The sequence below is a fragment of the Echiichthys vipera genome (assembly GCF_963691815.1).
Source record: "Echiichthys vipera genome assembly, chromosome: 12".
Lineage (NCBI taxonomy): Eukaryota > Metazoa > Chordata > Actinopteri > Perciformes > Trachinidae > Echiichthys > Echiichthys vipera.
The window spans coordinates 19,382,018-19,393,950 of record NC_139837.1 but is presented as its reverse complement, the minus strand read 5'-3'; the positions used below and the strand labels follow the sequence as shown (position 1 = coordinate 19,393,950).

At 42.1% G+C, this 11,933-nt stretch overlaps 2 protein-coding genes across 4 annotated transcripts; one reads left to right on the top strand and one right to left on the bottom strand.

Moving 5' to 3' along the window:
* Positions 1 to 290: 290 nt before the first annotated feature.
* Positions 291 to 5,969, bottom strand: LOC310955151 (myotubularin-related protein 9-like). Of its 3 annotated transcripts, none has more exons than XR_014593437.1 (10): positions 5,707 to 5,969; positions 4,751 to 4,859; positions 4,456 to 4,581; positions 3,055 to 3,228; positions 2,764 to 2,981; positions 2,441 to 2,602; positions 2,163 to 2,310; positions 1,032 to 1,256; positions 793 to 944; positions 291 to 543 (listed from the first exon to the last, which is right to left on the bottom strand). XR_014593437.1 is itself a non-coding variant. In XM_083924914.1 (10 exons), the coding sequence occupies exons 1-10, from the start codon at positions 5,889 to 5,891 to the stop codon at positions 440 to 442; spliced, it is 1,599 nt and encodes a 532-aa protein (XP_083781040.1). In that variant the 5' UTR covers positions 5,892 to 5,969; the 3' UTR covers positions 291 to 439. The 3 variants fall into 3 exon arrangements, 2 of the variants coding, with proteins under 2 accessions (XP_083781040.1, XP_083781041.1); XM_083924914.1 differs by having other exon boundaries at positions 1,036 to 1,256; XM_083924915.1 differs by having other exon boundaries at positions 1,036 to 1,256; positions 2,169 to 2,310.
* A 1,298-nt stretch (positions 5,970 to 7,267) lies between these two features.
* fam167b (family with sequence similarity 167 member B) lies at positions 7,268 to 10,604 on the top strand. The gene is made up of 2 exons (XM_083924324.1): positions 7,268 to 7,681; positions 8,563 to 10,604. The coding sequence occupies exons 1-2, from the start codon at positions 7,382 to 7,384 to the stop codon at positions 8,824 to 8,826; spliced, it is 564 nt and encodes a 187-aa protein (XP_083780450.1). The 5' UTR covers positions 7,268 to 7,381; the 3' UTR covers positions 8,827 to 10,604.
* Positions 10,605 to 11,933: the final 1,329 nt, after the last annotated feature.

The following is an 11,933-nucleotide window of genomic DNA, read 5'->3' as shown; positions in this document are numbered from 1 at the left end:
GACTACAGTCTCCAGCTTGCAACGCTCCGTGTGCAAACATGCGGACTTGCAGTGCACAGGGATTTGTATTGTGAAGAGAGTTTAGCTGAGCTTAACAGGACTGGGAGGTGTGTCAGTTACATAGCCTTTCTTCTTTTGATAATATCTGTGAATGAATATATGTCCGAAACGAATCAAATAAATATGCAAAATGTGAAAAAATTGAACACTCTTTAAATAGTTTTTAAAGCACTAAAATATGGTATGGAAATATAGGCCTCAAATCACACACCAATTAAGTTTTTTTTCTTACATGATTTTATGAAAGAATAAAAAAAGTACTGTACATTAAAACACAGTAGGTTGTAAAAAGGCATTGCACATTGGTAACATCCCCTCCTAAAACCTGTTCAACATGTTCAGGCTGAATATCTTCACTTCTTTATGTATGGACAGGGCATCAGCATCTGACCGCCAGCTTCCCCCACTCAATGACCATGTTCCTTATTTCCTCCTGGGCCTCCTCGAGGTGACGGGCCTGTGGGGTCCATCTCAGAAAAAAACCTTAGGATAAAATATGGGCTTGAGTCAGCATTAATAAAAATAAATACAAATGTACCTAGAAAAGAGGTTATAGCTGTATATAGCACTTTTATCCTAGCAAAATGTCCCCTTAGGCACAGTAAAGAATATCTTATCTTAAATTGCGGAACCATCAAAGTTAGCAGCGCCATAGGTCCACAACTCTAAACATAGCAGCATTGGTCTTACACTAAATAAATGTAGGTAAAAAACAGGATCATCAAAGCTCACCTCTCCAAAGCTGTAAGGACTGAGGGTGGACTGAGGGCCAGATTGCGAGCTCAGTGGGCTCATACAGGGGGTTGGAGTAGCAGTCTCTGTCCTTGGGCCTCAACAGGGCCTGGAACAAACAGTGAGTGTTCTCCATCACTCTTAGAGCAAGCCTGAGAGGGAAGAGTGAAGTGGAAGGATGAAACTGTTAGTTTTGTGTCAGCCATTAATTCCCACGTCGCCATGGTGAAAAGTACAACTGACCTCTCCTGATGGCTGTTACACAGGAAGGTGCCGTAGTCAGAAGCGTAGGCCTCAGTCGCCAGCCTTAGGAGCAGCGCCTCTGAGAAGCCCAGCGCCAGGGGGAACTGACGCCACAGCTGCCACACACAGTCCAGCAGCAGCAGAAAGACCGGGGACTCTTGCTGGAGACGGGCGTGGGAGAAGGCCGAGTGGGCACATCGCTGCTGGAATGGGTGTCCTGCCTGGAGAGAAGCACACTTATTCATATACACATGCATGCGGTACACACTGTACTGTGGCTGCTTGTTAATGTTCTTTGTTCTAACTTAGTAAAAGGAGCCGATGCTGAAGTATTACTCTTATCACTTACTTAAGGTAGGGTAAAGGTAAAATGTAACAAATTTTGTTAAATCCATGACTGCTATATGCAGCACACTGTTTTTTTTCTTTTTTTTTACTTAAGACATTTCCTGTTAGGATAGACTGTGGTGCAATATCCCTTTAGCAAAAGATTTGGTCATAACCACATGTTCTTGAAAAACAGTTGACAGGTCTGCAGCAAAAACATGTGAATGTTAAAAGTAACTCAAAATGCTTTAATTTTTGGCATGAGACATGTTTATACTTGTATTTTTGGTGTTTACATGTTTTTAATGTAAGAAAAACAAATTATTTTTCTCATTCTGTCTGTCTGAATATACCTTTATTCACCCTCTGTTTGAAACACTTTAAGCCCTCCTCTTTAGAAAGCCCAGTCTGCTTTGATTGGTCAGTTTGTGGGTCTTTTATATTTGCACTCTCAGCTGTAACAGCACTGTGGCAGCACTTTCTACCTACACATATAATGTATATCGTATAATTGTGACATCACAACGGTACAGAAGTCCTGAGCTCGTTTAAAGACACAGTTTCTGAATGCGTCACTTCTCTCTCTGAGATGATTTCACAGTATTTATATAGCACCTGCACCTGCTTTATAATTTTGAAAAAAGACATGGAAATCTAAGTTTTTTACACTTTTCTCTTTTAAATTCTCAACTTTACTGAAGATTGAGCTTTATTTCATATGATAAGCTTTTTGTATCCCCAAAAAGGTTTTTACAACTCAGACATAATAAATGTTTCCCAATCTTTCCACCCACACATACACTCACTTGTACCCACTCCCTCTCCAGCAGAGCCAGGAAGCCCTCTAGTGTGCGGCAGCATGGGTCCATGATGATCTGAGCCAGAGTGCTGATGAGCAAAGTGGAGTCTGTCCCTTCAGAGCCGTGAACCAGAACTGAATGACCGTCCCTGGACAGAACCAATGGATATACTATGGTAAAGTCCTGTTCCTCTACATGTATTAGAAAAGGAATTAGTACATGCACATTGACTGTAACCTCACCACACACACACACACTGTGGGTGTAGCAGTTCCTACCTCTCCAAACACTCCGCCAGCAGACCAGCAGTTGACAGGGCAGTTTGGACGTGAGACAACCACTTTGAATTTTCAAGCTTACTGAGCCAATGGTCCATATTATGGGACTCGTCACCGCAGGCCTCCACCAGCTTAATTAGACTCTCCTGCAGTGCTTTACCCCTGTACGCATATGAGAAGACAGTGAAGTGAAGGAGGTTAGTTTGATGGGACTTGTCAGTATCATTAAACGGTGAACAGCATCCACTCCCACTGAACACTGTTCACGCGCACACACACACACACACACACACACACACACACACACACACACACACACACACCTCTCCATCTGTCTGTGCAGTCTCTTCCAGCTGCTATAACTAGATTTGGACTCAAACCCTCCGCCTGTCATCCGGGCCTGTAGCGCCTGCTGGCTGGAGCGTGTGTCAATAATGTAACCTTTGTCAGAGCCGTCAATCACAGCCTGGAGGAGGTGCTCATCTTCCCTGCAGCACTTCTTACTGGCTCCTGTCAGCGGCTGACTGCTGCGCATGATTACCTGAAAAGTTAGGGTACAATTGTTTAGTTGCGTGTATAATTTGTAGCAGTGGAGACACATGAAAGCAGATCACCGTGCCGTTCTTCCTGTGGTAGTAGCAGAGGACAGGGAAGCGTCCTCCCTGTCTGAATTTGGCCACCTTCTCCAGCATGTCATCGTCTGTGTTCTTGGGAACGATGACAGCTGGAGGGTAAGACGGACACACTAAGTAGTCTCTGTTCACCGTACTCAGTCTCCACCTATCATGCTGCAAACAGAGGAGAGAGAGGACGATCAAGGCTGGTAACAGTGACACATAACAGTTCTATTGAACTGAATTATTATTATTCACCCTTAAAAACCTAGAGGGCAAATAAACTTTGGCCGAAACCTGGGAGCAAAATTACATTTTCACCCATGCGAACAACGCCTCTACTCTTATATCTGCATGATAAATACATAGCTACAGCCAGGTGGCAGTTATCTTATCTTATCTTAGCTTAGCATAAAGGCTAGATACAGGGGGAAACAGCAAGCATGGCTATTTCAAAATGTAAAAGAAATCTGCACATCAGCAAAACCACTAAAGTTAACTAATGAACATGTAATATTACATTTGTTGGGTCATATGTTCCCAGGGCGTGTGTGTCTCTTGATATAAACTGATATTGTAAGCAACTGCTGAGAGTTAGGGAGATGATTGTTTCAAATGCAGTTTGAATGGTAAAAATCTGTTTAACCACTGTGGCTGTTAAAAGTCAAGAAAACGGTTTTGAATATTTGAGGGCGTAGTGAGGATTATTATAAGCGTTTTCATTTTCAGAGCTGTTATATATATATAGTTTCAACACATTGGACATTTGAACGAGAAAAAACAGGATAGCTGCTTCCTGCTGTTTCCAGTCTTGGTGCTAAGCTAACCATCGGCTGGCAGTAGCTTTATAATTCACAGGCAGATATGAAAGTGGCATCAATCTTCTCATCTAACTTTCTGCAAGAAGCATATTTCCCAAACTGTCAAACAGCTCTTTTTAAACCCTGTTTGACAAACAAACCGCAGCCACATAATACAAAGCTCATGGAAGTGGCAGGAATCAGGAGGGCAGTCACCAGCCTCATGAAAACTAAATATATCCTAAACGTTCTGGAAACATTGTCGCTATAAAACATATGCAACAATGCAGCTCTCAGGGTCCACCCTTCACCATAGCAACATGCTATTCCCAGAGGAAGATGTACGTCTATTAAGCAAGAATTCAAGCTGCGTGCAGCACATTCTGAAGCCAAGGGAAAACAAATGAAAGCTAAGCAACAGGGATATCCTGAATATTGACCCCCGCATTCAGTTTCCCTGGCATTTTCCTGTCATGCAGTTGTGGGATCACTGTTGGGATAGGTCGCCTGAGTGTGTGGTTACATGTTTTAAACATGTGTGATTAAAGTCCTGTGCAGCAGATACAAATTAACAAGATGAAGAGTTTTATATGTTGCTTACAAGCTCCTTTATTTGCCCGTAGTGCTTTTCAGGGGACGAGAGACCCCAGTGGTCCTGCAGGCTGACGTCAGAAGGCCTGTGAAAGAAAGGATACAACTCCGACACCCCGTCCAGACAGGACAGGGTCTGGAAAAAGTGACAGAGATGGAATTGTCAGATTGGTGTCCGACTTTGAAAGAGAATGTTATCAGATGGAAGCCTAAAGCATGCAGGAAAAAAAGTAACAATGCTGTATTCAAAGAAAGGATGTAAGATCCCATCGTTATGTTCCAGGGCTTAGTAGGATTTATTATACCTCAATAGAACGTGCAATGTTGAGACACTGCTCCATGCCTGGGATGTCCAGCTGAAGCACACGCAGATCTTTACACTTGATGGTAATCGTCCCTGAAGATCCAGATATCCTATACACACACACACACACACACACACACACACAACTATGAATCTTACACAAAACAATGCAAACGATTCCCGTGTCCGCCCCCCCCCCCCCTCGTCCCCCCTAATGTTTCGACTCTAGCAGACAGTTAGACTTGCTGCAGAAAAGGAAGGTGAACCGACAAATGGGTGTGCAACCCCTACTCTCTGTTATTGACCAAAACTGGTCCCCCAACAATGTTTTTTTTTCAGCAATGCTTAAGGCCCTTACGAAGCTAAGCAAAAGCTTTTAGTAGCAAGCAACACACAGCACGGTGTGTGTGTGTGTGTGTGTGTGTGTGTGTGTGTGTGTGTCTGTGTCTGTGTGTGTGTGTGTGTGTGTGTGTGTAAGGCGATGAGAAAAGAGTTATAGAAAGTAATCTTGTTAGCAAATTTCCTCCTTCAGCACTGTGGGAAATCAGCAGACACATGGCAACACAAATGATGTCCAACCTTTGACTGGGGCCTGCATTAGAGAAGAGGCCAAAAGAGGAGTAGGCCAAAAGGTTTTCCACACTGGTTAAAAAGATTTCAGGAATAAAGGAATTAGACATTAATTAAGACATTCACTGGTAGCTTTGGTGATGATTAGTGTAATTATTTGTTTGACCAAAGTTTGAGATTATAATCCCTAGAATAAATAAAATAAACCCATATTCTGTGCTGTAGTTAGTAAACAATCAAATCAATCATTGTGTCTGTTGAGTCCTGTGTTTGGCGAATTGAAAACAAATCGAAGCACACTGTATAGTGCTGTTTACATCTATCTATCCATGGTGCACCTGAGCTACTTGATAATAAGTATATTGAGATGTATATTGTTGCAGTCACCTTTTCTCAATGGCATCGATGTTTCTGAGGAGCAGTAAAACCTGCCGACAGCCGCCCTCCTCCCTGTCCGAGAAGAGCAGGTGGTGGCCGGTGATGCACAGGGTGCCTCTGCTCGGCGGGTGCAGCGGCTGCCGGAGCACAACATCCTCCACATTGGCGGTCTTGATGTGCTCAGAAAACTCCATCAGCTCACAAAGCTGCCAAACGTCAAAGTGGTCAAATCACTTCCTCGGCTCTGTGTAAGAAAACGAAAGCTCCCTCCCCTCTCCACTCAGTCGGCAGGGCAGCACTGTTTGTTCGACGATAAGGAGCCTATAAATAGATTGATATTTTTTTTTTCTGAGCATAAGCAGGTCCCTAATGTTGCTGCTACCCCGTCCTTTCTACAGGTGGCTGAGCACGAGACTGCCCTGCAGGGGGGGGGGGAACATGTGTTGCTTGAGGCCACAGAAGACGGAAGTACACGTTTCCTGAGAAACAGCAGCACTGAGATGTGTCACATATTGCTGGTAAAAGTTTGCACATTTGTGGGGTAGAGTTGGAGAGAGAGAGATAGAGAGAGAGAGATAGAGAGAGAGAGGCGGCAGCGAGGTGCTTGTTACATGATAAATCACCACTAGAGGGCAGAATATTCACAGGTAGAAACTTATACCACCCATCAGACAAAAAATAGTTCGCCTTACTACCATAGACTGTAAAAAAAGTATCTTAGTCTACTTTAGCACAAAGTAAAATTATACTTTATTAAAAGCAGAAGCACTCTTATGCAGAATGCCCCATTTCAAAGTGTAATAGCAGCCTATCATACTGTATATATCATGTTATGGTATATTTATTACTGATGTATGAGAGTGCATGTAGCATTTCAGTGGTTGAACATTAAGCTCTTTTTTATACAGTTTGAGTTACATTGTTTTTTTTTGGTAAGTTGATCAGTTTAAAATGAGAAACGTAGCCCTTGGAAAAATATTTAGCTCTGAAATCTAGTGTAGTAAAGTGGCGAGTCGAACTAAGTACATTTACTGATGTATCATTTTGAAGCATTCGTGCTTTACTTGAGTATTCCAATTTTATGCTATTTTATACTTTGGCTCCATTATATTTCAGAGGGAATATTCTTTTTACTCTACTATATTCATTTTACTAACTGCAGTTCGTTTTATAATTGCAGGTTTTACATACAAAACACATGGAATGCTTATAGAATACTTATAGAAAACACTTTTGACAGCTTCAACATTCAAATACTTCCTACACCAATGCATGGATAAGACAGCAATGTAATAATAAGTAGGGTAGACAATAAATACTCGCAGTGGCAATTTTCCTGCATAATTAGACCTTTTCTCATTTAATTTTGATACTTTAGGAACATCTATCTGATAATATTTCTGTATTTTTTTATTTTGAATGCAGAACTTTGACTTGCAATAGAGTATTTTCCACAGTATTTACTGTTTAATGTGGAAGTTCAAGGACATCTGCCTTCCTTTCATTAAAAGAAACACGCCTGTGAATGATCCAGCCTCTGTGGGATGTGGGAATGGGCGGTCACTGCTTCTTATCTCCCTATATATAAAGGAGGTACGGGTCTGTTGCACTAATCTCCGAACTCCCACTCCAGAGAGCGAACTTCACGTGAAATCCCCCGAACCTGCATTCATCACTGCGCACGATGGATTTCAAAGAGTTTGGAGCAGAGTCCTCCGAGGGAGACACCGAGGACCTGGACAGCGTGAAGGCGCTCACGGAGAAGCTGAAGCTGCAGACTCGCAGACCGTCCTATCTGGAGTGGCAGGAGCGTGTGCAGAGTCGACCGTGGAAGGACAGTTACCCAGGAGACAGCCTGGACTCTGGAGAGCAAGTCGTCTCCATGCCTGCGATTATGAGAAATGAGAACTCGGAGTTGGTTGTGCGCAACATCTGTGGCTTTGATACTATTGACGATGCTTTGGAGTTTCTGAGAAAAGAGCTGGTGAGTGAGCACTTTATTTATATTTATTACAGCCTACTAACAAAAAAAGATATTCCTTTTATTGCAGATAACGTTGCAAAAGTTGACAGCTTCAGTGTGTGCCAATCTCTACTTTTTAAAATTTATTTTAACTTATTTATTACCTCAGGCTGATGTTTGCACATGTTCTTATTTAATGTGCTTTATTGTGATGCAGCAAATGTCCTTCACCCCTAGTTACCTCTATAGGTGTCAGTGCTCAGCTGTGCAGATGCATTGCATTGAATTCAGTCCAAAAATATCAGTAAACTTGAACAGCTTACTGTCCCAAATCCAAAAACTAGAGTGCTGAGACTCTATTATATGATGTCATCCAGTAAAACGAGTGGAACTGCTTTGGGAAAGATAGATGACACTGAGAGCACCAAGGGAGCAAACAAACAAACAAACTAAACTGTGGGTCCACAAAATCTCCCATTCATTGTCGATGGAGCAGCTCCAGACTTTGTACCTGATGACATCACAAATCTTACTTCTAAATCTACTTTCCGGGTTTGAGAGAGAGTTGCCCATGTTCACCATTATGGATTGAACTTTCTTAGGCCACAGGAATAACATGCATGAGTTTTGAAAATGTGTGTAGTTCCCCTTTAAATTAGGGCATGGCTGACTTACACACAATAGGATGTGTGTTTTCTCACAGTCTCAGGCTGCAGCCCGTATATTCCACATGCCAATGATTCACACACTTTGACAAGGAGATAAAAACTATGATAAGAACCTTCCAAATCCAAAGTTCCACATATTTTCTGATATATCTCACTGATGCTCGCTCTCCCTTCAAACTCCCTTCCTCAACCCCCTTCCCTAAAACCCCTCACCCCTGCTCCCTCCCTCCTCAGAGAGAGATGCAACTTCAGGACAACCGTCTGGCCCGTCAGCTGATCCGTCTGCGTGGGGAGATCCATCGGCTGAAAGTGGAGCAGGTGTGCGACCGGCATAAGGAGATGCTGGACGACGCCACGTACGAGCTGGAGGAGTGTGGCGAGGAGTCGGACCTGCTGTGTGACATCCCCATGAAGGCTGCCTTCGCTCTGTCCACCCCACTCAAACACCTGGGCCTCACCAAGATGAACATCAACTCCAGACGTTTCTCACTGTGTTAAAAACCCCTTTATTCAGGATTCTGAGGATGCTCCATTGGACTCCTCTATGTTTATATTGGCTAGATATTAGGCTTATTTCCTCCCCAGGAGCAGTTCTGGTGATAGACGGAGGAGTGGCTGCCAGCTGTGGGTTCCCTTGGTGGAAATGAAAATGAGTGTGCACCATGGCTTGACATGCATGAGGAAGAAGGAAGGGTGTGCAGACCTGTACTGACACACACCAGTTAATACAGACACACCTTCCTGCTGGATGGAGTCTGGGCTGCTCTACTGTTGACTGTTCTTTGCACAGTCATGTTAATCATGATATCTTATAAGCATGATTTGATAATGTAAAAAAAAATAGAATGTCATAGAAGAATAAGCTCACTTTAGAAAAGAAGCAACAGGTAAACAGGTCAGAGTGCTTTACGTATATCAGCGGTTCCCAACATAGGGGTTGGGGCCCAGAGAAAGGTCGTAAGATAAATGTGAGAGGCTGTGAGGCGATTAACAAAATAGGAACCTGAGGCTGTTTTAAAGAAACTTCTTAACTTTCAGATTTTTTCTTTACTGTTTAGTAACCATGGATTAGGACCTGATTTAGGAAAAAAGCCATTACACAGTTGCTAAGTCAATGTTTCTATCCTAACTTGAGAAAAAAAAAGTGTATTACACAAGCATCCTAACTTCACAAAAATCTTTAATTATCTCTTCTAAATTTAGGGTAACTATTAATCTGTAATGTTAGCTATCTTGTTTAGTCCGTATGGCTACAAAATGTGAACTGGTGGAACTTGTTCCCTGAAAGGCTTATGGCGGATCCCAACTATGTGTTGCAGTTTCAAAAACGCTCATTAGTAGGGCAGCTCACCCCGCAAGTAATCGAGCAACTGTGACCAGCTTTGGAAAACTGAGCACGTGGCTCTCCCAGTTGTGGTGCAACTGACAAATGCCAATTATTGTTTTCCATTTTTTGTATCTTTCAATATGTGTTTCAGTATGTTTCAATGAGAAAATCAACCTCTACTCAGTTGTTTAGCTCAACGAGATGAGAAAAGCAGAGTCGGTTGCTTAGTAACACACATAAAAACCAAATTACTGAATAACTGAATCTCATTCACCCTCTGGTTGAACGGGTAAGATCCAGTGATGAGGGGACATTTAAAGAGGTCACAAGCTGAAAAGGTTGGGAACCAAAGCCTTACATCACTAATACATTTTTGTGGAGTAGAAGAGTATGAAGGTGGCACGTCTGGTCCAGTCAGAAAAAGGAAATGTTCAGCAACACTTTAAAGTGAATGGAGTCCTTTAACACAACACTTTCCAGCTGTTGAAGCCTTCAGCAGAGTACTGTCCCTAACACTATCCTCAAAGGAAGAGGGAGGTCACGCATTTTTACGCCTCTTCTTCTGTCACAAACCAAATATATCTCCATAGCCTCACCACTGCAGTGACAGGACCCAGGAGGCTGTGCCTAAAGCATTTTGTTTTCCATTACCTTATTCAGATGCTGCAGAGCACAGATTGGAAACTATATATGGCTGGAGGGTGACCAAGTGTGATTTGTTTAGATCAAGTTAAATGGTTTATTATAAAGCTTATATTATTAGTAACAACAAGTAGGAAGGATAAGATATTTTTGGTAAGTGTTATTTGACGTTGGTTGCAATTCTAAATGTAAAAGAATATCAGCATTATTGTTAATTCATGCTACTGTAATGTGAATGTATTTTTTTGCTGAGTGCCTTAAAATGTTGGTTTTTTTCTTACACATACAACACAATATTAAAGAGACTTTACCATATCTATGTCACTTGTAAATTATGTTTTATTAGCATTTAAAATGTTGGTTATTATGGTTAGAACGTCTGTGCATGTGTCTCTGCACAATCTACTATCAATCTCATCCAGGCTAACTACACGCTCCATCAGATCCATCCTGCACAATAGTCTCTTCTTTTCCACCACGAGACATTCATGACCTGGTGTAACATCCAAACATAAGAATGGGGCCCCAGAGGGATGTGCAGAACCACAGACATTGTTGAACATAATTTGTCGAACAAGAAACCAAATATGCCTTGGCAGAGTGCGGCCACTGTGTGAAATGAGAGCACAACAAGGATTGTTGACGTGATCCCAATGTGGCATACTCCAGGACATGGATGACCTCATGTGTGATGTAAGGCCTCAATAGTGGAAATTAATATCATATGGAAAATGCACAGAGGTGGAGGTACTGTACCTTAAGGCCTCATTCTTCAGTGAATGGTTAGACAACAAAGCTACTATCTTGTGACTTGTGTTTCTCATGCCACTCAGCTCTGCCCTGCAGATAGTTTCACTTGCCCTTTTTTTCCATATCATAACACATATCATCATATGAGCAGTAGGTGAGCTGAACAAACTTAAAGGGGACATATGATGGTCATTTTCAGGTTCATTCTTTTATTTTGGGTTTCTGATAGAACGGGATATACATGCTTTAATGTAAAAAAAAAACATTATTTTTCTCATAATGTCTGTCTGAATATACATGTGCTCGCTCTCTGTCTGAAACACTTTGTTTTAGCGCCTGTCTCTTTAAGACCCCCCTCCTGAAAAAGCCTAGTCTGCTCTTATTGGTCAGCATTTCCAAGTCCAATCTGCATCTGCGGTGTCTCTGCAGCATCATTGCAGCCAGAAAATGACTGTAACGACACTTTAGCGGCATTTTCTACCTATATAGAATATAGTTGTGACATCACAACCATACAGGAAGTCCTGATGGCTCGTTTGTTTCGGAATACAGGGTATGTGCGCTTCACAGTATTTATAAAGCATCTCGACCTGTTTTATAATAATAATAAAAAAATATGTGAAAATCTTACTTTTTACAATATGGGACCTTTATAAATGCATATTTGAATTGTTTAAAGACAGTGTTGAAGTGCACATGAGTAAGCATTAGCAGCGAAGCAAAAGCAGCACCCGCTCACATGAAAGAGGTCAGCACCTGCACGGTGAAGTGGAGCGGTAGGAGGGTCGGAAAAACTTTGTGCATATTTATAGTATCTCGATTTGATTGCGTAACAGAATGTGATTTCCAACCACATTTAGAAATAGAGAAGGGAAACTAGGAATAC

Coding starts and splice junctions, on each gene's coding strand:
- LOC310955151 (XM_083924914.1), bottom strand. CDS start 5,891: ATGGAGTTTTCTGAGCACATCAAGACCGCCAATGTGGAGGATGTTGTG. Junction 1,257..2,162: donor GGGAGTGGGTACAAGTGAGT/GTATGTGTGGGT, acceptor GCTTCTCTCCAG/GCAGGACACCCATTCCAGCA. Junction 945..1,035: donor TGTAACAGCCATCAGGAGAG/GTCAGTTGTACT, acceptor CTTCCCTCTCAG/GCTTGCTCTAAGAGTGATGG.
- fam167b (XM_083924324.1), top strand. CDS start 7,382: ATGGATTTCAAAGAGTTTGGAGCAGAGTCCTCCGAGGGAGACACCGAG. Junction 7,682..8,562: donor AGTTTCTGAGAAAAGAGCTG/GTGAGTGAGCAC, acceptor CTCCCTCCTCAG/AGAGAGATGCAACTTCAGGA.